Source organism: Hoplias malabaricus, chromosome 1 (assembly GCF_029633855.1).
Source record: "Hoplias malabaricus isolate fHopMal1 chromosome 1, fHopMal1.hap1, whole genome shotgun sequence".
In the NCBI taxonomy this organism is placed as follows: Eukaryota; Metazoa; Chordata; class Actinopteri; order Characiformes; family Erythrinidae; genus Hoplias; species Hoplias malabaricus.
In genome coordinates this window covers 22,759,937-22,785,488 of record NC_089800.1, presented here as the reverse complement: position 1 = coordinate 22,785,488, position 25,552 = coordinate 22,759,937, and the positions used below count along the sequence as shown (strand labels likewise).

Genomic DNA, 25,552 nt, shown 5'->3' with positions numbered 1-25,552 from the left:
GCCACGCAAGTGTACGCTGTGTGTGGGAAACACCAGATTTGCTTCATGAGGTTGAATTTCCAGTTTTAAATGCGATGCTATGCTATGACAGGATGGAAAATATGAGTTTACCACCATGTTATCATCCAGTCTATTCTAACAGTAACCTTGTGTCATCTTAAATATTATACACAAGGAATTTTGACCAAAAATAGTGTTGAATGTAATATCTTTGAGACTGTAGTTTTGATAAAGCTTGTCACAACAATTGCAGTGGCATTCTACACTTTTAGCAGCGTATGGTTAGGTTCGTAGGTGCCGCCTGGAATGAATCTCACTTCTGCTATTTAAAATGATGAATGTCACTGAATTTACATATTGCATGCCTCTTTGAGTGCAGTTTCAACATAAATTCCAAGCTGCACTGAGCATACTTTCTCTCAGTGAAACTTCTCTCAGTAAGAATGAAGTAAGTTTACATACTGTTCTATTTTTCTCAATGACAAAAGACATGCTGGAGATTAACAATGATGTAAACCTGAACGTCTCGTGGCACAAGAATGTCAAGTGTCTTCAGGGAGTGTAGCTGCTTTAAAGAAGCTCAGTGGAGATGGGTAGATAAATGAAGGGAGGCAGATGAACAGTTTGCAATGCACTGACTTGTTCCCTTCATCTGCCCTTGAGTCTGAGTAGGGCTTGGGCTGGTCATGAATACGTAGCATTGTCCAGGGGTAAAGCATGAAATACAGCTACGTACACTTCTAGCTCATGTGTGCCTTTTTTTTTTTTGGGGGGGGGGGGGGTTTCTTGTCTGTCTGGATGACCTCAACTTGGTTTATTTGCCGTAAATAAAAAGAAATTTGTTACATAAGAGAACATATATATTTTTAACAGTTTCATAGATGCAACAATACATCAGATATCTTTTTGAGAGTTTTAGCAAACAGTATAAATATATTTTTCTGTGCTTTGAAAATGTGGTGTTAAATGTTCATTGTCCTGAAGCCTGGACTCTGCGGCGTCTAGTCCATTCTTCTAAGGAAAATAGCTGATTCTTTCTTTGATTAGTAGATTATCCTCATTTTTTGGCTATTACCCTTTCTCAGTTATAGCTACATGTTAATAATTAATGATTATTTTAACTTTTTGCACGGTGCTGTGCATATGAGATGTGTATTTCATTGCCATGACTTGACAGTGTACACGTGTGTGCATACATAGAGGGAAGTACTTACCTTGTAAGTACTTTCACCTGTTGAGGAAGAGCCCATAACACCTGTCTGTCAGCATTTTTCCAAGTCTAGAATTCAGCAGCTGAGCTTGCGCTTCATCCAGACACACACTCATCCTAACCCCTCCTCACAAAGTTGAAGAAGGTCGTCCTTCACTGTGCTGAAACGGTTAACTGTAAAAAGCTGCTCCAGCTTTATGGATAGGCAAGTCTTCCCGCAGTAAGCTTTTGACCTTCTGCCATTTCTCATAAAAGGTTTTCTCAGGAAAAATATCCAAAGACAATTATTAGGGAAGCCCCAAAACGTCCAGCTCAGAGTTTTTCCCCGTTGTGTCGAGTCATCTTTGATTGTGAGTGTCTTTGACTTTGCTGTACTCGTGGTAAATCAGCTTTAATTTAGCCATGTCTTTTCACACATGGGCATTGCATCTATGTTTTACTTAGATTACTGACCAAGGAGGGAGAGAAAGAGCCAGATATGTGATTCAGGGTGGAAAAATGTGGTGCCTTTTTAAAGTTCAACATCATAATTAAGCAAAGCCTTCAGTTTTTGACTGTCCTTGGTAAATTATATCAAAATGGGTGGGGTACTAAACCTCAAATTGCTCTGAATCAGTCTATCTCTGGAATCCTGAGAGGAATGTGACCTCTTCACCTCCTTAGACTTTATTACACTCTTACACACTTTTCTCTTGTGGGAGGAAAAATTTGCAATTTTAAGATTGCGTCCTTGTCCTTCACTTTTGCAGAATTAGATTTTAAGAGATTATGATGTCCCGGTTTGTTTAAAGGTTAGTTTCATTCATTCGTAGCCTATAACCCTTATCCAGTTCAGGGCGACGGTGGGTCCGGAGTTTACCCAGAGTCACGGGGTGCAAGGCGGGAACACACCCTGGAGGTGGCGCCAGTCCTTCAAAGGGTGATACACACTCACACATTCACTCACACACTCACACATAAGAACACTTTTTTTGGAGTGTCCTGACTTGACTAAACCCATGCAGACAACGGGAAACACACCACACTCCTCACAGACAGTCACCTGGAGGAAACCCACGCAGACACAGGGAGAACACACCGCACTCCTCACGGACAGTCACCCGGAGGAAACCCACGCAGACACAGGGAGAACACACCGCACTCCTCACGGACAGTCACCCGGAGGAAACCCACGCAGACACAGGGAGAACACACCGCACTCCTCACGGACAGTCACCCGGAGGAAACCCACGCAGACACAGGGAGAACACACCACACTCCTCACAGACAGTCACCTGGAGGAAACCCACGCAGACACAGGGAGAACACACCGCACTCCTCACGGACAGTCACCCGGAGGAAACCCACGCAGACACAGGGAGAACACACCGCACTCCTCACGGACAGTCACCCGGAGGAAACCCACGCAGACACAGGGAGAACACACCGCACTCCTCACGGACAGTCACCCGGAGGAAACCCACACAGACACAGAGAGAACACACCACACTCCTCACAGACAGTCACCCGGAGGAAACCCACGCAGACACAGGGAGAACACACCGCACTCCTCACAGACAGTCACCCGGAGGAAACCCACGCAGACACAGGGAGAACACACCACACTCCTCACAGACAGTCACCCGGAGCTGGACTCAAACCCACAACCTCCAGTACCCTGGAGCTGTGACAGAGACACTACCTGCTGCTCCACCGTGATGCCCTAATTTAATTGCCCCAAATCATGCAAAATAAATTGTCCTCTGTTTTTCCTAATAAATCCAGTCCATCAGTAACTGTAAATGTATTTGTGGCATCATTAATACATTGTACTTATATATTGCATTATATGAAGAATATACTTTTAAAGCTTACTTTAAAAAGATTGTAAAATTCAGAGTGCTACACGTTGATGGCTGAAATACAGAGAGGTATCTGAGGCATATTTCTGTCCTCAGTTTTCCATTTGAAGGTTATTGATGTCTTTGTAACATGAGAACTCCCAGCAAGTGCTGACACAGACTTACAATGAGTCTGCAGATTTCACGGACACTGGTCTGTCCACCAAACCCTCAGGATTTGAGTTAATCTCATTGGTGCTTTTCAAGGTACATACTTAAAACACTCGGAAAGGTCAAACAAAGAGCAGGCATTGTTCAAGAATTACTACACTCCTGCCTATTCAAGTCCCTGCCTGTTTGAACTCTACCTGATTGAAAAGGAGGAATGGGAAGGAAGGATATGAGGGTAACAGAAGGGAAAGTGAAAGAGTTGGTGACAAATAGGCACCGAGAATTTAACAGGGGTCTCTTGCTGAAGCTTGTCTCTGTCGCTTTGTTCTTTCCGCAGGATTTAGAAAAAGTGGCCGTATGGCACAGCACTGTATGTAGCCAGCTCAGTCTTCTTTGAGGGGGAAAGGGTGCAGGGTGGGAGCAGGAAAGCACAACTGTAAAGCTCATCTAGGAACAATACTGTACTTGAGCAAAGGACGAAGAGAAGGAAGCAGAGAGGTTTCTTTCTTGTTTTTGGGAATGGCCATTTTCTTCTTATTTTTGGCTGAGCTCCATAGTGTTATTGCTCTAACAAAGTCTTTTCAATTTTAGCTGTAGGTAGACATTACTTGTCAAAGAAGATGGCCAGATAAACTCCCCGAGCTGTAAAGAGGCCCTGAGAGGACTTCATTGAGCACAAATGCACATGCTAACACACACTCCCTGTAGGGCCTTGAGTCTTCACAACTCTCCAGAGTGAAACTTTACTCTCCTCTGTGCCAGGAAGCAACTAGAAAGAGGCTTAAGGACTGAAAGGTAGCATAACAGAGCAGGGTGTGAATTTCTAACTCCTAAGGTTATTTCATTGTGGTAATATTTAACTAATGCCAAACCAAGCCCTTCACTCTCTTGGGGCTGACCTTGTGCCTGGATTTGGATCCTTCTGTTGACACAGAACAGTTACCCACTGTTGTTTAAGTCTTTTAAATTCATATTTACGTCTACACAAAGGTGATGGCTGCAGATCTTAATGCTGCACATTCTGGTGTGGTTCTGTATTTCTCCACAGAAGCCCTAATGTGTTCATTGAACTTAAATAAGTCCAAATTATGGGACCTTGGGGAGGGGGGGCGGCGTCTGGAAGTAATGGTGGCACATTGGAGCAAAGGCAGTTGCAACAGCAAAGTTGTAAACACGACAGATCCAGAGCTGACTGGCGCACACTGTTGCACAGCTTTGCTTTTTCTGGACACCTGGGTTAGTTTTGCATATGACATGCCAGGTTTTGATTGCAGGGCATTATGGGAACCAGCAGGCACACCCACATGATTTATCCGTGGTGTAGAATATGATAGGATTTCAATGGAATGTAAGAGATTAGGACTTCATTTATGTTTGTAAAAGTAAAACAACCCTGACATGGAATGACAGGCCGAGGGAGTTGTGAACACAGTCGGTGAGAAGACAGATTGAATATGAAGTCACTTCCTAACACAACACTTGTCATCTGTTCCCTGTACTCTCTTCTGTGTTTTTGTTTCTTCTCATTTTTTAACAGCTGGCCTCATTTCAGTTTTCTCATTTGGTTTATGACGCATCTGAAGCTTTCAGCGATGTATGATCAGAACTGGACAGGGTAGTGGACAACCGTATTGATTTTTAAATTCTGCGATTGATTGATAACAAAAACTTAGATGCCTCTGTCTAACTACAGTTCATTTGATTTGTTTGGTGCTTCAGACTGGGTGTTTTGAAAGAAAATGCATTGTAAAAACTGGAATGTCTACGATTGTGGGGAAAAGCAGTTCTCTCCGGGTTGTTTACGTTCAGAAGCTCTGCGCCTTTTAAGGTGAAACCCTATGTTTGAGGAATAACATGTCTGAACGTTGTTTGAAGTTGAAATTGTCTGGAAGATTTTATTCACTGTTTAAATTATCACTGAAACTAGTTTGTAACTCTCAGTAATGCAATTAGCCCTCTCTCTTGAATTTGGAGACATTTCCGCCTTAAATGATCCGAAACAGCAAAAACAACTCAGTATTCACCCATCTATCAAGCAGGAATAGGGCAATATACTCAGCTTGGTTCAGGCTTTTCCACATTTGGAGGCCTATTCGTTGTCTAAAATCCTTCAGATGCTGTTTCTGCCATCAACAGACAGAGAGACAGCAGTCTTTTTCTGATACTGGGGCACACAGACTGAAGAGCTAGCATTTTATAAAATGTGTTTTTGACCACAATCTTGAACGTCAGCCATTCTGTGCTGTTACACATAACTTAGATTGAAAAAAAACTATATCTTCTATACCACACTCATCAAACATGTCTTTAGGAACCTCACTTTGTGCATTTGTTTTTTTTTTCCACTGCTTCAGGCCTTCAATGACACAGAGACTTTTATCAGGCTTCAGCATTGTTTATTCAGATTTAGAGCATCTCTCGCTGCCTCTGCCTCTACCTCTGCCTTAATTAAATGTTCCCTCTGGTGTTTTCTCTCTTTCTCTCTCTCTCTCTCTCTCTCTCTCTCTCTCTCTCTCTCTCTCTCTCTCTCTCTCTCTCTCTCTTTTCTTTATCTTTGTCTCTCTTTCTTTTTCTATCTCTTGGGGATGGGCACTGCTGTGTCAATAGCAAAACAACAGCCTTGGCAGCTGGTGTATTTGCACTGTGTGTTTGTGCGTGTGTGTTTCAGTGCATAATCGCACATTTGTTCAGCGTGTGTGTGTGTGTGTGTGTGTATGCATCACTGTTCTTGTGGAGAACAATAGAAGCATCCCAGTTAAGGCTCTCTGATCAAGATCTTTGGGCAGAAATGTTGGATAATTGAAGCCTTGCTCATTTTTAAAGGAGTGTGCATTCTTTTTTTTCTTCTTTGTCCTACACATGTTTGTGCTTTTGCTGTTGTTTCATAACCTGAATATGGTTCAGAGGGCATAGGCCAATTGGGAAGCATGGATTTAAGTAACATGCAGGATTTGCTGCGTAAGACACAAGCCTCTGTTTTGGAGAAGGGCTTAATGGTCCGAAATAATGATTCTGTGAAAGATGTAAGTACACCTCTCTTCCCTCGCTGTCCAGTGTGCAGATGCTAGATTGGGTGGAGCTGCTGTTCAGTTTGCACTGAAGCGCACAGTGGTTTAAAGTGTGAAAAGTTTTGCATGGCTCTCATTTGTAGCCTCTGTTCTAATCTTGCACTATTTAAAACTATTTTAAAAGTTTTTCCTATCATGTTCAGTTCTGCGAAATGCTTGATTTCCTTTTGAATTTGGTCAGTGTTCTAGAATTATTAGTTTTAACACTTCCATGTTGAGAGTTACCAAAACAAAGTGTTAGATGGGAGCAGTGTAGAAATCGCATATGACCACAGTCCAAAAACACTGCCATATGCATATAAACACAGCTCCTAGTGCAGATGGTGTTTGTTGCATTAGTGTCATCAGTCCTGAGTACAGCACTTCGGTGTGAGAGAGATGGTGTGTGTGTGTGTTTCAGAGGCCATGAAAGTGTATGTAAAATCACTTTAAAATCAAATTAAACTCCAGCTCATGTGAGATTTTGAAAGAGAAAGAAAAAAGTGGAACAAAAAACAAAAGCAAGGCTAAACACAATATGAAACAGCAGGGAGAATCTGAATTTAACACACACACACACACACACACACACACACACCAATGAGCCACAGTGCCATGGGGGCAGAGCAGAGCTGTGTCAGGGAAAGCAGAACGCCATTTTACTTAAATTGTCTGCATCCCCCTTTCACAAAAAAAAAAAATCCCCAGTGATCAGGAAGTCACGCAATTGTATATTTTTGTGGCCACTGACAAGCTTTTTTTACTCTGCATTTTTCCCAAAGACATTTACATCTGTTGTTGGCTGAGTGTAACGTTGTGACAGACAGCGGAAGCTAACAATTTAAAATGCAGCTGGGATGATGACGATGCAGGAGTAAACGGCCGGTGCTGTTGTTCTTCAGATTAGATTAAAATAAAAATGTTATCCAGCACCGCGTAGGTATAATTCCATATAGTGCTTTTTAATAAGAGCTGCCACATATAAGAAGTTACATTTCTTAGCAATTAGGTTGAATGCCTGATTTTGTAACAGGTGAAAAAAGTCTCTTAAACTACTATCACTGTCATTGTACAGGAACATGATCAGTGCTACAGAGCAGCTAGTGCTGTTTAAGTCTTTGTGTAAAATGGCCTGCGCATGATTACGTCCCGATGAAGAGCAGCCGTCCCTCCAGAGCGCTGAAGGAGCTTGAAGAAAGAAGGCGGTGCTCAAAGGCTGCTGCTGTTGCTCTTTATTAATTGCTATTTTATTCAATAACACCACTCAATGTTGATTGAAATATTGTAATTCATGCACCAGTAGATAATCATATAATAACAAAAAGAAGCAACTGAATGTTATACAATGTGCTGTAATTATCCGCATGTCATGACACATGTTGTATCTCCATTTCTCTGTAGGCTGTGGGTAGTGACGGTGTGAGGGTCATGATGGAGAGTGCCCTGACAGCCAGGGATCGGGTGGGGGTTCAGGACTTTGTCCTGCTGGAGAACCACACCAGCGAGGTGGCCTTCATTGAGAACCTGCGCAAACGCTTTAAAGAGAACCTCATCTATGTAAGAAGCACTGCAGCTGTTCTTTCCAAACAGATAACCACAGATGGCATCAGATTTTATGCATTAGTTTGGGAATATTTTGGGAAATACGATCTTAATGTAGAGATGCATAAAGTAAATGTGCATTAATTTGTCATTAAATTAAATACAAGACATTGTGTGTTCCACATGTAACCCATCTGTGGCAGTGAAGACAAACAACAACAAAAAAAGGAAAAACACTCAAAGGAACCCACACATAACTTTACACAGTTGGGGGTTAAATTGTGTCCATGAGATATTCACAGCTTGTCTATATTTTCTTTCTCTTCTGGTTCCTCTCTCCTTCTCACACTCTCTTTCTTTATTAAACAGACATATATTGGTTCAGTGCTGGTGTCTGTGAATCCTTACAAGGATCTGGAAATCTACACTAAGCAGCATATGGAGCGATACAGAGGTGTTAACTTCTACGAAGTGTCCCCCCACATGTGAGTCTTCACTCCATTATTCTATTGCTTTTTGACTTTGTCAAAAACTAAACCACATTCCTGTTTCCCTTTCATTCTCACAATCCTGGTATCGTTATGTGAAATGGCTTGTTAACATTAGCGCCCTTGATCTATATAAACAGCCACTAAGGGAGATGACATTGAAAACACAAATGTGAGGGTTGTGGTGTCAAGGTTCTTCATTCTCAAACCTTGGGTGAATTTGAGGATTAGAGCGGTATGCGTGGTGGTTTGGACAGAGGAAGTGACTGGCCAGTGTGAGGTCAGAGGGAGATTCTCCTGCTCTGCTGTAATGTGACACACACACACACACACACACACTCATTACAGGCCCATCACAGGAGCTTGGAAGCAAATGCACTTAACAAGCCACAAGGCAGTTAACATCATGCAAAGTGCCTTAATTATCATAAACTTGCCTCACATAGAATTTTAAAAGTGGATTTTCACACTAACTGTGATCAAAAATGAACCAGTGCTTAGAGTTTGACGACTGATAACACTGTAATGAATTATCGAAAATACACTGACCACATTTGAGAAGGCAAGGTGAGGATCAGGCAAATCAACAGTATGAACAAAATTATTTGAAACTATAAAACTTTTGGAACATTTACCACTTAAATGAAGGCATGTTTTTATTTATATTTTTATCGACTTGATCTTGAAATGAATGTCCTTTTGTTGATAATGATATTACTGTTCCAATGACTACTGTAACAATCTGATTAAGGTGCTCTCCTCTCTGTGCAGTTACGCAGTGTCTGATAATGCTTATCGCTCCATGAGGACGGAGAGGAGGGACCAGTGTATTCTCATCTCAGGTGAAAGTGGTGCTGGGAAGACAGAGGCATCTAAGAAAGTCCTCCAGTACTACGCTGTAACTTGTCCAGCCAGTGACCATGTGCAGACTGTGAAAGATCGACTGCTACAGTCCAACCCTGTCCTGGAGGTAATAACATAACAAGACTGAGCTTGCTTACTGTTAAATAATTGCAATGATGTCATTGGTGGGCAGATTGTATGCTGCTAATGCATATTTTAAGTGCGTTGTGTCTCTTAGCGTAGGAACTGAGCCCTGTTTTTAAACATGCATTCTTTTAATACATTCATTTAAAATTTATTTAATTACGGGGCGGTTCCTAAATAGGGTTTTAAGCCAAGTTCTGGAATACATAGCATTTTGAATTGGGATTTTCCATTGAAAAGAGAGTAAACTTAATCCCTGTCTGGAAAAGTTGCTTTAAAGGAACACTACCTTTAAACCTAATGTTTTATACCTTAATATTACAGCTTCATTATTACATAGTCATAGTTAGAAACTGCACTATGTAAGTTTTGGGGGAGGGAAGGAAAACTCCGCCACTCCTTATTGATTTCACTACAGTGCTGTAAAAAAGTATGAATTACACTAGGGGGAGCTGCAGAAGCAAAAAAAAAAAAAGCAAAAAAGGTTTTGTGTAGTGTTCCTTTAAAGCCTTCAGAGTTTATCTACAGTCCAGTAATTAATTGCACAGGTTCCAGGCTGTGCAGGAATCTGTATAAGTTAGTACTGACTGTTAATGCAGCAAATAGAGAAATCTCTGATGTGTTTGAACAGTACTTTTTATTTTTAACTTAAATGAAGTTAACACTTCTATAGAAAACCCTGGATGCTCCTGACGAAATCACTTCACATCAAATGTTTGCATTAAGCTTTAAGCGAGGTTCAGATGTGTGAGACTATGAGACTACAAGTGCAGGAAGTGCCATGCAGCATCCAGGTGTTTGGCAGATGTGTGTTTAATTCTAGACCTTCTGCCCTTTAATCTGTCCTGGTTTGTAAGAATACCGTATAGTTATAGATGAGTGTAACTGTCAGAAACAGTGATTTCTATTTGTTTGTGTATCCCTGCATTTATTTCCTTTCCTGTCCTGCATTTTTCCATGTTTCAGGCCTTTGGGAATGCTAAAACACTGCGGAATGACAACTCCAGCCGTTTTGGAAAGTACATGGACATTCAGTTTGACTTTAAGGTATGATTTTTTTTCTTGAGCGTGTATAAAACAATGAGGATTTTTGTTCATACTGTAATGCAGTTTTAATTAAAACTAACAAAGCTTGAATTACAGAAGCCCATCGATGAGAGTAAATATATCTTACCCCCTGTATGTCACTTACAAACGCTAGCGCTCATATGCAAGAACATTTATAGTATAGAGTAGGATTGGAGCAACGTTAGAGTTAGGTTTGTATGTTTTCGGTAGTTGTAGTATAACTGTTAGTGTTAAAGAAGAGTTAAGATGAGTTTAATATCGTTCCCCCTGTCTCTTCCTCTTTCCATCCCCGTCGACAGGGTGCTCCGGTTGGGGGGCACATCCTGAACTACCTGCTGGAGAAGTCTCGTGTTGTGCACCAAAGCCATGGGGAGAGAAACTTCCACATCTTCTACCAGCTGATCGAGGGAGGAGAGGAGGACCTGCTGAGGAGACTGGGCCTGGAGAGGAACACACAACAGTACCAGTACCTTGTCAAGGTCAGGATGAAAGAACGTAATATGAGAAGTACACAAAAGTGGAGAAGAAACAAATAAAAGAGAGATCTCTCTTTTTGTCTTAGGTTTCTTTATTTCAGTGGTTGTTCGTATTGCACTGAAGCAATTTCTCTTTTCTGCTCTGCTTTGGTGTGTGTGTGTGTGTGTGTGTGTGTGTGTGTGTGTGTGTGTGTGTGTGTGTGTGTGTGTGTGTGTGTTTAAAAGTCATTTGTCCTGCTGAGTTCTTTGCCTATGGATAGTCTGTGTGAGCAGCAGCAGTGGGACGTTACAGTCAAGTCCCAACATAGGGACTCACTCATGAAAGACTTTAACCATCTTTTTTTCAAATGACTAACTGTCCTTAGTTCCAAATGTCCTTAGTTCTGATCTGAGATCATTCATTGTCTGTAACCGCTTATCCAGTTCAGGGTAGCGGTGGGTCCAGACCCTACCTGGAATCATTGGGCACAAAGCGGGAATACACCCTGGAGGGGGCGCCAGTCCTTCACAGGGCAACACACACTCACACATTCACTCACACACTCACACCTACGGACACGTTTGAATGTGTATTTTTGGAGCCTGGGAGGAAACCAGATCACCTGGAGGAAACCCACGCAGACACAGGGAGAACACAACACACTCCTCACAGACAGTCACCCGGAGCGGGAATCGAACCCAGAACCTCCAGGTCCCTGGGGCTGTGTGACTGTGACACTACCTGCTGCGTAAACAGATAAACAGATGTATAATCTATCCTGGGATGTGTAATGAAATAGTAGTTTATGAGAGGGAGTCTCTAAACCCTTTTTTTTTTTTTTTTTGCAGTAGTAATAGTGTTTTATTACATTTATGCAAATGTGGCAAAGTAAAGCAAGAAGTCCCTAAACCTTGTATCAGATCTGTGATTTTTACTAGTGCTTTGCCTTTACGGATAGAGTCATAAAACTTTAAATTTAATGTTGGTTAAATATGTGGATTTCACAGTTAATTTTAGCTTGTTCCGGTTTGTTTGAATGTTTTGCTGACAGCTGCTCTACAAATTCAAATTAAATGGAATATTTATTGTTGTAAGAACAGCACATTTGTACCACAGTTACTGTATTTCATCAACTGTACAACGCTTCTAAAACGGTTTGTGCTCTTTACACTTGCCATCCCCCACAAGCCAAGAAAATCCATGTAGTGTTCTCTATGATAAATGCATATGAGATGTGTTAATGATTGTGCACTGAACATTGTGTCGCAGGGTAATTGTCCAAAAGTGAGCTCCATTAATGACCGCAGTGACTGGAAGGTGGTGAGGAAAGCCCTGAGTGTGATTGGATTCAGTGATGATGAAGTGGAGGTAAGAGATAACAGAAATATCTTACTCAGTATTATTTACTGATATCTGTGCCATACACATACACATTTGCCCAGGGCCCAAAGCCTGGATGAATAGAGAGGGTTGCGTCAGGAAGGGCATCCGGCGTAAAAACTGTGCCTGATCAATGGCGCGGATCGTGGTTGAACCGCTGTGGCGACCCCTGATGGGTGGGAGCAGCCGAAAAAAGAAGAAGATCTGTGCCATTCACATTGATTTCAGTATTCAGTTACTATTAGGAACACACACACAGGAAGGATGAGTGTGTTGACAGTCCATTGTAACACTCTCTAAAAGCCCCTCATTTTCCCTGCCACTAAGTCAGGGTGCATCTGTTTGAGGTTGAGCTTTCTATGAGTAGAAGGATATACCTAACAGTGTGAGTGAGAAAATGATAAAACATGTTTATAAGAAAGTGTCCAGGCATAACACTTTGTGTTTACTTTAATCCTCTCTCTCTCTCTTTGTTTCTCTCTCGCTCTCAACCTCCCTCCCTCCCTCCCCTTCCCCATCACCTCTCTGCAGGAGCTGCTGAACATTATTGCCAGTGTGCTACACTTGGGGAATGTGCAGTATGGTGGCGAGGACAGTGGCAATGCCTACATTACTACAGACACACAGATTAAATACTTAGCCCGGGTGAGAGTCAACCTCCTGTTTCTCGCCCTGTGCGAGTACATGGACATTATTTTAGAATTAAAATGTGTTTTTCTTTCTCTCAAATCCAAACCATGAAAAAACTTTCAAGACTGATTTGGTGAAAAAACAATGACCCTTATGGAGACTTGTGTTCTGTTTTGTTAACTGTATTATCACAGCTGTTAGATGTGGATGGCTCAGTTCTGAAAGAGGCTCTCACACATAAGAAGATTACAGCCAAAGGAGAAGAGGTATGACATTGATGACTGTCAGCACACAGAAGGATGTTATCTACTTACTGCTGACAGCACACAACTGTGCCATGATTTTGATCAAGTGAAAAGAGCAGTAATTTTCATTTAAATTGTTTAATGTTAAAGTTAAATTATGACAGTAGTTGTTGTTGTTGTTGTTGATGACATAACGTTGCACTTTAACAAAATGTTTAAACATATATTTTTTTTATCTAATTTGCAAATGTGATTTTATTACAGCTGATGAGCCCACTCAATCAAGAGCAGGCTTCCTCAGCACGAGACGCTTTGTCTAAAGCCATATATGGCCGCACATTCACCTGGCTGGTCAACAAAATCAACGACTCTCTTGCATTGAAGGTAAAGATGCTTCAGGCTCTTTTTATCACAGAGCTAACGTTTGAATTTTCAGATCATCACAAAACCTGTTTATCTACGTTTCAAAAAACATTTTCATTATAATATGAAAATGATCATGTGAATGTTTCTGTAAACGAGCAGTTATTAAATTGCAAATGGAATTCATTCATTATCTGTAATCCTTGTTCAGTTCAGGGTTGCGGTGGGTCCAGAGCCTACCTGGAATCATTGGGCGCAAGGCAGGAATACACCCTGGAGGGGGCGCCTGTCCTTCACAGGGCAACACAGGCACACACACATTCACTCACACGGACACTTTTGAGTCGCCAGTCCACCTACCAACGTGTGTTTTTGGACTGTGGGAGGAAACCGGAGCACCCGGAGGAAACCCACGCAGACACAGAGATAACACACCACACTCCTCACAGACAGTCATCCGGAGGAAACCCACGCAGACACAGGGAGAACACACCACACTCCTCACATACAGTCACCCGGAGCGGGAATCGAACCCACAACCTCCAGGTCCCTAGAGCTGTGTGACAGCGACACTACCTGCTGCGCCACCATGCCGCACCTTCAAATGGAATTGTTGAATTTATTTTTTAAAATAAATTATAGGTCTATCAAGCATATATAAGTGCAAAATTAGCATTCAAATATAAGAGTACATTGCCATTTTTAGATACATACTGTGTTTTCAATTTAAATCAGTGAATAATGCTTCAGTAAAGTAATACTGGTTCTGCAAGCCCTTATTCAAGTGTCAGTGTTTGGCTCCCTCTTGTGGTCAAACATCAGAATAAGTTCCGTATATAATTCCTTCTGTTTTATAAGCTTTATGCCCAGATGTTGTGTGTAAACAATGTTTTGCAGGACGACTCCTTCAACAGCAAGAATGCATCTGTCATTGGCTTGTTGGATATCTACGGTTTTGAAGTCTTCCAGAATAATAGGTGACTATACTCCAGGTTTGGCCTCTTTAATGGATCAAGGACAGATCATTTTTTTGGTTAGCTTTGCGCTGTGTTAATAATTTAACCAGCCTTATGGTACTTTTTTATTTGCATGTGTTCAGAGGGGCTTTAAAACATTTTTAGTAACATGACACCAACTATGTCACACCAGATGTACACACACACACACACACACAGTACCAGTCAAATGTTTGGACACACCCACTCAGGGATGGTTTCCTTTGTTTTTGGGCCGTTTTCCACATGTTGTGAATGTACAGCACCAGTCAAAAGTTTGGACACATCTTCTCATTCAATGGTTTTTTTTTTTTTGGTTTTTTTTTTTGGTTTTTTATAATTGTCTCCGTTGTAAATGAGTGTGGAAGACATTAAAACTATGAAGGAACACATATGGAATTATGTAGTGAACAACAAAGTGTTAAACAAAGCAGAGTATGTTTTATACTTTAGACTCTTCACAGTAGCCCCCTGTTGCTTTGATGACAGCTTCACACACTCTCTCCGTTCTCTCAGTCGGCTTCATGAGGTCGTCACCTGGAACGGTTTTCAGTGAACAGCTGTGGCCTCGTCGAGAGTTCATCTGTAGAACCGCTCCCTTCTTAATGTGTCTGAGATATATAATATATAAAACCATATATAAAATAATTAAAACCAGTTCATATATTCCATAAATGGACATTACATTTGCATTAGAGATGTCTCTTGTGACTGAGACACTAACACAGGATCAATGTCTGTTCTCTGCAGTTTCGAGCAGTTCTGCATTAACTACTGCAACGAGAAGCTACAGCAACTCTTCATCGAGCTGACCCTGAAATCAGAGCAGGAGGAGTATGAAGCTGAGGGAATCACGGTGGGAGTCCCCTCCACACACACAAACATCTTACACTACTTTACATCTTCTGTATGTTCGTGGGGTCGTGGGAGAGGGGACCTTTTTATAACTCATTATGTGACGCTGAGTGTGCTCCAAGTTATTTTTATGTTAATGTTGACCTCAGGCTGCAGTGTGACTCACATCAGAGCTGCCACTTTTAAAGAAAGCCTGTTTGTGACCACACGCTCAGAGTGGGCCACTTTTGAATTCCTGGCATTCTGCAGATGTTTGGTTTTATAACTGAAACAGAAACATGGGAAATCTGAATAAATATCTGTTTCAGAGTCTCAGCTCAATTTTCTAAGCTTTTGTTCTTTTTATCTGTTTCCAGTGGGAGCCAGTGCAATATTTCAATAACAAGATTATTTGCGATCTTGTGGAGGAGAAGTTTAAAGGCATCATCTCAATCTTGGTGAGACTTTTCTCTGAACTTAGCAGAAATTCCGGAGACCTTTTCCAGTCCAAACACACTCCTGTAGTTACAGCACAACCACAAACACGTGTTCTGATTGGGTGGAAAGCCGTTATCCTTGTGTTGTTTGGTTTGATGATAGCACTTTTATGCCTCCTTCATTTCACTAACCACTAGTTTCTTATTCATTCAAGGCTTGGTTAGAGGACATTGTAGATATTAAAGCATGTTTGAAACAGTGTGACTTCACTTTTCTTTAGTTTTAGTAATAAGTAGTTTGTCATTTTAAGGTTTTAATGGTCTGAAAAAAAAAAAAAAAACAACAACCAAACGCTGACTTCTCATTTACCGCTTCTAATCTACCACACTTTGCTTTTATGTTTTTCTGTGCTTTACTGTGGTATCCCTCACCAACTGCTTCGTCTTCTTTCTCTCCCTCTCTTTATTGCTCTTTCTCTGTAGGATGAGGAATGTCTCAGACCGGGAGATGCCAGTGACATCACTTTCCTAGAGAAGCTGGAGGACACTGTGGGAGGCCATGCCCACTTCTTAACGTCAGTCACATCCCATTATCATATCAATTCAAGAAGCCTTTGAGTGTGCATCCACTTTTGACCTAAATCAATGCATAAATGCTGGTGTTTGCTCTTCAGTCATAAGCTGGCTGACGGAAAGACACGGAAGGTGATGGGCAGAGACGAGTTCAGGCTGCTGCATTATGCAGGAGAAGTCAACTACAATGTGAATGGTGAGTGGATGGCGGGGAGTCGAGTGATGTTTGGAAAAAAGTCCCTGAATCATAAGCTTTGTTCACTGGCTTCGGCCTAAAAAAGCCCCAGCGTCTTTTATAATGTGATCTAAGACAGTCACATCAGGAGTGTGTTGTTATTTACTGAACAGCCCGGTAGCTGATTTGGGGAACAGTGGTCTGTGGTTATTCTGAATACCAGTCAGTTGGCCTTTCCTGTCAAAAATGACATTACTGACTGTATTAAGCAACAGAAAGCATGAGACTCTGAGTCTGCCGGTCATATTTGACAGCTCACGGAAAACGAAAACGATGTGGAATCTATTCACTATTTCAGCATATAAAATGAGACAGACCAGTTATTATCAGCTCTGTGTTATTGGTGGAGCACTTGACCAGACTCTTCACTGACCCTTCTGTGTTCTTTCCCACTCCCAGGCTTCCTGGACAAGAACAATGACCTCCTCTTCAGAAATTTGAAGGAGGTGAGTGTGTGGGACTAAAAAGGAGAATGTCAGGACAATGCACCAGCATTTCTGTGGTGTTCTGTCTTCACGAAAGTAAACTGAACTCTGTTATATCCGACCATCCTTGTGAACCTGACTTTGCTTTACACAGGTCATGTGCATGTCAGAGAATAAGATTCTCACACAGTGTTTCGAGCGAGAAGAGTTAACAGACAAGAAACGACCAGAAACGGTATGAATTGTATTGTTTTTTTACAGTGATAGGTTTGTGATGTAGAACTTGATTAAATGCTATTTGAGCAATAAACACGGGATCGCTGTTGCCCGCCCCTGCTGTGAGGAATGCCCTGACTCTTGGGTGCACTTTTTAATTGAGCGTGTTTGTGTCTGTGGAGAGCCCTGCCCACTGAGCCCACTCTGCACAAAGCCATTGGCTGCTAGCGAGTGGGCTGCTGATGCTGGTGAGCTGTTTGTATGCATTGTTGAGGGTCAGCCTCTCTCCCACACTGTCACCGCCTGGCTGGACCTGCACACTGGGACGTGTGTTCTCACTTCTCCTTCATTCTCCTCTCTTTCTCCCCGATTTTGCTTCATTCACTCCATTGCTCGGCTGTCCCCAGACGGCTACCCAGTTTAAGAACAGCCTGGCGAAGTTGATGGAAATCCTGATGTCGAAGGAGCCGTCATATGTGCGTTGCATCAAGCCCAATGATGCCAAACAAGCAGGTGAGCTACTTCATTTGTGCCAGTGTGAATTCACTTGACTTTGTGGGCACTCTTTCACTAAGAAAGAGTGGCTGAGGTTAATGTTACATTGTGATTATATTGTTGGCAACCGATTTGTAGTAAAGAACCTTTAGTTGCAAAACGTAAGACAAAATGGGGCAAGCAAAAGTCTTCTTTGTTCTTTCAGCTGTTGTAATACACTTCTGTCATATTCTGTCAGACCACATGCCACACTACGGTCTTTGTCTTGGTTCCTTTTCTCTCTCTCTCTCTCTTTCTTTCTTTCTCTCTCTCTCTTTCTCTTTCACTCTATCTCTTTCTTTCTCTCTTTTTATCTCTCTCTCTCTCTCTCTCTCTCTCTTTCACTCTCTCTGTGTCTCTTTCTCTGTCTCTCTCTCTCTGAAATAACAGGACTTTTTACATACATTACAATTTTTTTATATTACCAATTTCAATTTTATATTTCTCCCTTAAAAAGCACACAAAAATCTTGGTTTTAAAAGAGCAGCTGCCCAATAATTATTTATGTATAAAATAATACATTTTCTAGTAAATTCCAATATTCTGTCTGGGAAAAAAAATCCAATCAAGGAGACAATTGCTTCTTTGTGTTTGGTGAAATAAAACCTAGGAGGACATCAGTCTTGTGATGGAAAGGTTCAAGTCAGAATATTCAAATTTTTATTTATTTTTAGGTCGTTTTGATGAAGTTTTGATCAGACATCAAGTGAAGTATCTGGGTCTGATGGAGAATCTGCGTGTGAGGAGAGCTGGCTTTGCCTACCGTCGCCGCTATGAAGTCTTCCTGCAGAGGTCAGCGAAACATCTTACTGGACATCCATGTTCATCTGGCCTTAGTCTGTGCCATAGAAGCTCTACCCACAAGTCATCAAAGAGTCTGATACTATCAGTGCACTAAACTGGTGTCACTGTCAGGAACCTGCCAGTTGCGTTCTGATTGGCTCGTTCTATTACTGACTCGACATCAAAGACTGACTCCACACTTTATGCCAAAATAGCATGTCTCTTGCGTGTCGGTCACACTTCTTTTCCTGCTGTAGTGTGCAGGTCTTGATAGGTATCACACTCTCTGTAGTTTGCCTTTTGCTGTTACTGACCATCTGTTGAGCTCACAACAGATGCCTTCCTCTGTATCACACAATGACAGCAAATTCTGGATTCACTCTTTCCATTCCTCTCCTGTACGCTCATTATTTCCTGGGAATTCTAGCGTAACTAGAAGTCAGCAGGGTTTCCGATGTGTGTTGAATCTGCACAGAGCTGTTTGTGGATTTATGGTGCATGTTGTCTTCATATGTCCTGTGGCAGGTATAAATCCTTGTGTCCAGACACCTGGCCCAACTGGGACGGCCGTTTGGTCGATGGAGTTTCCACACTTGTCAAACACTTGGGATATAAGCCTGAAGAGTACAAACTGGGCCGGTGAGTTATTAATTAGATTTTAATATATAAAACTAATTTAAAAGAAGACTCCACCTCAAAATATATATATTCCTTTTTATAACTTTCAGGTCCAAAATCTTCATTCGTTTCCCAAAGACATTGTTTGCAACAGAAGATGCCTTAGAAGTCCAGAAACACAGTCTTGGTAGGAAACAAGTTTTTCTAAATACGCTGGAAGGGCAAGCTATGATATTACATCTTGTTTTATTCCAGTGCCATATTTAGAATTTAGTTGTTTTTACACAGTCTCACTGAGCCCCAATCATTGTGCTTTGTGTTGTTGCAGCAACCATGCTTCAGGCGTCCTGGAAGGGCTACAGTCAGAAATCCAAATACCGTAAACTGAAGCACTCAGGTAAGGCTTTAGAAAAAATGAGAAGTCTGGTAACATCCGTATTCGAGTCATTTTATTAGTCAAGTATATGTGTGTAAGAGGAGTGTGCCCTGGTCATATTGGTGTTTACAGGAATTGAAATTGAAGATTAAGCAATGTCTCTGTTCAAAAATACAGATAAATGAAAGATGCTCTTGTTGTCTGTCTTTATTCTGCAGCGATCTTGATCCAGGCCTGGTGGCGAGGTATTTTGGCCCGCAGGAGAGCACAGCGCAGGAGACAAGCAGTTGAAACGATTCGCAGGTCAGTTTGTTGGTGTTATTGCTACACTAGGGGCATGAAACACGCAAAAATATCATATCAGTTTATCTGAGGACATTTTCAGGGCTTGGAACTGAAAGGTCACTGGATCGATTCCCACCAGCTGGAAAATTGGAGGCAGTGACAGTGAAGGAACAGCACTGTCCCTCCTCCTTCAGTCCATGGCTGATGTGCACTTGAGTAATGCAGCTATATCCCAACTGCTTCCAGGGCTGCCCACCACCTTTTAATGTGTGTTCACTGCCCGTAGTGCACTAGTGCATGGGTTCAGAGCCACGAATGGGTTAAATGCTGAAGGCATATTTTGCTTTACATGGTACAATAACAAATAACATCCTTTACAGCTACATACACACATCATCATTATTCAACCCACCATAACGCTAAGAAGCCTAAATATCCACTGTACAGTGTGTGGTCAGGACGACAGACATATTTGCCTCCTACTTCATGAATTGTCAAAACTTATTTATGAACATCAGGTAGCAATAGCTGTGACTTTGCGTAGACTGTAAAAAATCCTCTTTTGTCTTAGGTTCATCAAAGGATTCATGTATCGTCACCAGCCTCGCTGCCCGGAGAATGAATACTTCCTTGACTATGTGCGCTACTCCTTCCTGATGAAGCTACACAGGAACCTGCCCAAAACAGTACTGGACAAAAGCTGGCCCACACCCTCACCTGCCCTCAGTGAGGTAGGACTACACCTCCCATCAGCTTTATAATTCCTTGAATACCACTAAATACTAGGCTTGTGAAAAGACAACAGTAGAATAGTAAAACATATATTTTAAAAATGACTTTTATATATATATATATATAATTGAATGAGACATATTTAAAAGCATTGTAATATACTCCAACCACTGCCTGCTGTTGTTTTATTAAGCTATGTTGCTTGGTAGAAAAAGTAGCTTGGTGCAGAATGAGCACCTTTTAATCAATGTGCTGTAATTTACTTCCTCTTGTGGCTTAAACTAAAACTGGAGCATGTGCTTATTTTAAGGTTGAAATAACACTCTGTGGCTAATTTACAATGTAAATCTTCAAACATACATATATAGATACATCCACAGAATTAAACCAGAACTTTAGGATTTTTGGGATTTTTATGCTGTAACTAATAGTTTTTGTGAATAATAATGTTCAACAGGCATCAGAGCACCTCCGCAAACTATGCATGCAGAACATGGTGTGGAAATACTGCAAGACCATCAGTCCAGAGTGGAAACACCAGGCAGGTTCTTCATTACGGAACACGCAAAATTAACATTTAAAAAAATATATTAAGACAGAAAAGTCTGCTTTTAGTTTGTTGCACGTTCCCTGTGTCATATCTGGCTTAATATGAGCATCTCACATTCCTTTACTCATTCTAGCTGGAGCAGAAAATGGTGGCCAGTGAAATTTTTAAGGACAAGAAGGACAACTACCCTCAGAGTGTACCCAAGCTGTTTGTGGGCACAAGGCTGAGTAAGTTCTGCTCTTAACCAGAACATTTAAGCCTTTGTGACCTGATATATCTCATAGTTGTAATGTGTATGTGTGTTTGTTTAGATGGGGAGGACATCAACCCAAAAGTGCTTCAGGCTCTGGGTAGTGAGAAGATGAAGGTAAGCGTTGTGTGGGGTATGTGATCTAGTAAATACCAGTGAATACCATGAACAAATCAGGTTCTGGACAATGTCATTGAACTTCAAATATATAGATACTTTATTAAACCCATTAAAAAGCACACAAACCATCACAAGAAAAACATACTTGCATTTGAATTTGTAATAAGTCTAAAGATGTAAATATTAAATTAAAGTAAATTACTATTTGTAACTGTAGGTTGGCGTGAAATTTGCTTGTACGTTTTTTACAGAAAAAGGGAAAAAAGTATCATGGAATTGTCAAGTTAAAATACAGTTGTTTTCAAAAGCCATGAAAAATGGAAGAATAAACTTTTAACTGTTACATGAGAATTACTTGTTGCCTTAATCCTGATGTGCCTCTTTACAATGCACTTAATATTGCTGTATATCTCTTTACAGTATGCTGTTCCAGTGACAAAATATGACCGAAAAGGATACAAAGCCCGAGCACGCCAGCTGCTACTGACGGGCAGCAGCGTGATCATTGTGGAAGATACAAAGCTGAAGCAGAGCATTGATTATAGTGCACTGAAAGGTGAGCAGTCGGGTAGATGGACTTGGTTAAAAAAGAGAAAATGAGTGGTGAAGAGAGGAATGGATAATAAAAGTCAAAGAGGGAATTTGTGTAAAAACATAGCTGACTTTGTCATGTTTCATGTTCAGGAATTTCTGTCAGCTCCCTCAGTGACGGCATGTTCGTCCTCCATGTTACCTGTGAAGACAACAAACAGAAGGTGAGAATGAAGCCGGATTTGCGGAGGATGTATCAGTGGAAATATATATATATATATATATATATCAATCAAACACAATGAAATAATAAACAAATAAATCAATAAATTCACAGCATATTTGAATTCTTATTTCTCTTCTTTAGGGAGACGTGGTGCTTCAGAGTGATCATGTGATTGAGACCTTAACCAAAGTTGCAATCTGTGCTGAAAAGATCAACAACATCAACATCAACCAGGGGAGGTGAGCCTGGCGTTGATTATAAAAAAAAACAGACAATTAAGAAAGCTTTTCTCGATATGATTTTAAATGATGTTTTCTCATTCTTATGCAGCATAAAGTTCACAGTGGGACAAGGAAAAGAAGGGATCATTGACTTCACATCTGGCTCTGAGCTGCTGATCAGCAAGGCCAAGAATGGGCACCTTTCTGTGGTAAGGTTTAAAAACATCTGGAGAAATTCAACATTGAAAGATTGCCTCAACAAGGTTTTTAACTTTCAGAGAATAATTCAGTTGTGTTTAATACATTTAATGCATACAATTAGTTTATAACACACACAAGGGTGTGTATATATATTATATATGTAAACGATTAATTTTATTCATTTAATTCTAATTTGTGATGAATATTATGATGAAGCCTGCATACATCCTTCCATTTTAATATTGCTGTCTTAAAGTAGCCTAATTCATCTTAAGAGATGAGAAAGGTGTAAGACAGCTGGAATTTGAACCACTGTCTATGATTGAGAAAACGGTACCACTGTATAAATAATGCTAAAATGTGGCCCATTAAAACCAAGTCCCACTCCGGGTGACTGTCTGTGAGGAGTGTGGTGTGTTCTCCCTGTGTCTGCATGGGTTTCCTCCCACACTCCACAGACACATGTTGGTAGGTGGATTGGCGACTCAGTAGTGTGTGAGTGAATGTGTGAGTGTGTGTCACCCTGTGAAGAACCAGCGCCCCCTCCAGGGTGTGTTCCTGCTTTGCGCCCAGTGATTCCAGGTAGGCTCTGGACCCACCGCGTCCCTGAACTGGATAAGGGTTACAGACAATGAATGAATGAATGAATGCAATTGAGTTATTACTAAAGTAAGGAATCAAGAAGAACCATCAGAAGTCAAACAGTTACATTAAAATTACAAAAAACCAGAGCAAGGAGGAAGCAGATTTGACGCTGTTAGATTCACAGTATTTTTTTTTTTCTTTTCAAAAAGAAAGTATGTGGCTCATTGGGACGTGAAGGTGAAGTGATATAAACGCAGGAGAAGGCATAGCATGCTTTAAATAATGTTGCAATGTTTTAATCACATATTTTTCAGACTGCCCCTCGACTCAACTCAAGATGATGGACTCATCATTACCAGTGACTTTCTGCATCCTCACAGGATGTCCTTCCAGACATGCTCTCCAACACACACCAATCATACAACTGCAGACAGCCATGCTCGGTTAGTTAAATGCCAGCCAGCTGCACCAAAGGCTTTGCTTCCAATAGTCCTGCTAACGGATTGATATTTATGTTTATAGGTTTTTTGGGAGTTTAATACTGTTATATGAATATTATGATTTTTGTTTGTTGAAGCCAAGAAATAACAATATTCAAATGCATACTTGTGCACTTTTTGTCTCTGATCTTAGCTTATATTTGGGGAAAGATAATTAATAATCTGGTTTTTGTGCAGTCTCAGCCTTGTTAATCAGGAAATCAGGGTTAGTAAATCAAAGACAGTTTCGATTGTTTCACGTCACCTATTTCTGAGTCATTAAAATCAAAACACAGAAGCCCAAATCATACACATGATCAGCGGCGGATAGACGGTATGGGAAATGGAAGTTATTTGTACCTCTGCAGGCGGAACTTGGCTAACAGAGAAAGTTAGCCAAGTTCAGTTAGCCACAGAAAGAAGAAAGTGGTCTGGTTGGGATTGTGTGCCAAGTACACTGTGAACACGTTAGGACCTACTACTAATATGAAGAAAAGAGTGAGGACTCCTTGTCACTTTGTGATCACTGTATGTGAAATTCATCCCTTGGTGTTTAATTAACACATGGCTTAAGCCATAAGACTGCATTTTAGTGAAACCAAACCAATGGAGAAAAGAAAAGGCTTCTTTAAATCACTTCACTCCAGCATAGTGCCTTTACATTATTAATGCAATTATTAAATCTCCTTCTGAAATAAATATAGAGGATCAGGCAAGTAAAGGCTGTAATAACTCGGTCTCTGTTGAGATACACTGGATACATGTAACAAATTCCTTAATCCTTAATTTCTAACATAATCCACAGTTGCCGTTGTCATAATACTGTATTTGTTAAAGACAGGTCTGTGTACTGTGTGTAGGTACATTGTTGTAAGCACTACTTACCACCTGTGCATATACCAAATAAAAATGCCGTTTCAGGAACAAAAGTGCAGATTGGCACAACATTGATATGCATTTAAAAGAAAAGCAGGCACCCCAGTAACTGTATGCAGTATAATCTTTCTAATCTTGCCTTTTCTCCTAAAAATATTGATTGTAGAAGCATCTCGGTTAAAGGTTAAGCAAGTGCCTACAGTAGTTATTCGGACAGCAGAGGAAAGCCTTTAATGATGACACTATTAGAATGCAACTGTAAAAAGCTGTTAAGTGCCATCTGTAACGTAGAACAAAATATATTTTTATGGTTAGAAAAGGTTCCCTATGCTCTCTTAACATTTTCTTACTGCTTTTCTTACTTAGAAAAGCCATGCACCTATAGACAAACATAATCACTTTGTGATTTTTGTTTTATACTCTTTATGTAATTTATGAAACTGAAAGGAAAATGTTATTTGGAAGCAAACTGACAATGTACCTGAGCATAATAAAGCTGATTTCATAATAAAGCCTGTGTCACTCCTTAGTCTTTCTGCACTGATCATTTTTCTATTCAGTTTGTGAGTTTATCGGTCATATTTCACAGTGGAGCAGCAGGTAGTGTCTCTGTCACAGATCCAGGGACCAGGAGGTTGTGGGTTCTAGTCCCGTTCCGGGTGACTGTCTGTGAGGAGTGTGGTGTGTTCTCCCTGTGTCTGCGTGGGTTTCCTCCGGGTGACTGTCTGTGAGGAGTGTGGTGTGTTCTCCCTGTGTCTGCGTGGGTTTCCTTCAGGTGCTCTAGTTTTCTCCCACGCTCCAAAAACACACGTTGGTTGGTGACTCAAAAGTGTCCGCAGGTGGGTCCAGGTAGGCTCCGGACCCACCACGACACGGGTTACAGACAATGAATCAAGGTTTTTTTTTTCTGAATAACTGGCAGGTGGTATTGTTTGAAGTTTGGAGTGGGTGGCTACGGTTTCTAAAGCAGTTCATGTATTAGTAGTATGTTCTGAATCACAGGGGTGATATATAAAGATATATATAGATATATCTGTGTGTATGTGTGTTTTGTTGCCCTGAG

General features: G+C 41.0%; 1 protein-coding gene across 1 annotated transcript in view; it reads left to right on the top strand.

Moving 5' to 3' along the window:
* myo1cb (myosin Ic, paralog b) overlaps positions 1 to 24,985 on the top strand; it is a 41,355-nt gene extending 16,370 nt beyond the window's left edge. The window contains exons 2-32 of the mRNA XM_066658821.1: positions 7,650 to 7,805; positions 8,160 to 8,275; positions 9,050 to 9,248; positions 10,232 to 10,312; positions 10,633 to 10,812; positions 12,059 to 12,157; positions 12,701 to 12,814; positions 12,994 to 13,065; positions 13,309 to 13,428; positions 14,305 to 14,384; positions 15,153 to 15,258; positions 15,614 to 15,694; positions 16,157 to 16,248; positions 16,348 to 16,442; positions 16,881 to 16,927; positions 17,061 to 17,141; positions 17,530 to 17,635; positions 18,331 to 18,448; positions 18,965 to 19,078; positions 19,168 to 19,244; positions 19,386 to 19,454; positions 19,652 to 19,736; positions 20,290 to 20,449; positions 20,908 to 20,991; positions 21,134 to 21,227; positions 21,312 to 21,367; positions 21,791 to 21,926; positions 22,055 to 22,125; positions 22,269 to 22,366; positions 22,458 to 22,557; positions 23,449 to 24,985. Of these exons, the coding sequence (XP_066514918.1) occupies positions 7,677 to 7,805; positions 8,160 to 8,275; positions 9,050 to 9,248; positions 10,232 to 10,312; positions 10,633 to 10,812; positions 12,059 to 12,157; positions 12,701 to 12,814; positions 12,994 to 13,065; positions 13,309 to 13,428; positions 14,305 to 14,384; positions 15,153 to 15,258; positions 15,614 to 15,694; positions 16,157 to 16,248; positions 16,348 to 16,442; positions 16,881 to 16,927; positions 17,061 to 17,141; positions 17,530 to 17,635; positions 18,331 to 18,448; positions 18,965 to 19,078; positions 19,168 to 19,244; positions 19,386 to 19,454; positions 19,652 to 19,736; positions 20,290 to 20,449; positions 20,908 to 20,991; positions 21,134 to 21,227; positions 21,312 to 21,367; positions 21,791 to 21,926; positions 22,055 to 22,125; positions 22,269 to 22,366; positions 22,458 to 22,557; positions 23,449 to 23,475 (3,087 nt within the window). The 5' untranslated portion in view covers positions 7,650 to 7,676 and the 3' untranslated portion in view covers positions 23,476 to 24,985. The remainder of the gene's footprint in view (positions 1 to 7,649; positions 7,806 to 8,159; positions 8,276 to 9,049; positions 9,249 to 10,231; positions 10,313 to 10,632; positions 10,813 to 12,058; positions 12,158 to 12,700; positions 12,815 to 12,993; positions 13,066 to 13,308; positions 13,429 to 14,304; positions 14,385 to 15,152; positions 15,259 to 15,613; positions 15,695 to 16,156; positions 16,249 to 16,347; positions 16,443 to 16,880; positions 16,928 to 17,060; positions 17,142 to 17,529; positions 17,636 to 18,330; positions 18,449 to 18,964; positions 19,079 to 19,167; positions 19,245 to 19,385; positions 19,455 to 19,651; positions 19,737 to 20,289; positions 20,450 to 20,907; positions 20,992 to 21,133; positions 21,228 to 21,311; positions 21,368 to 21,790; positions 21,927 to 22,054; positions 22,126 to 22,268; positions 22,367 to 22,457; positions 22,558 to 23,448) is intronic.
* Positions 24,986 to 25,552: the final 567 nt, after the last annotated feature.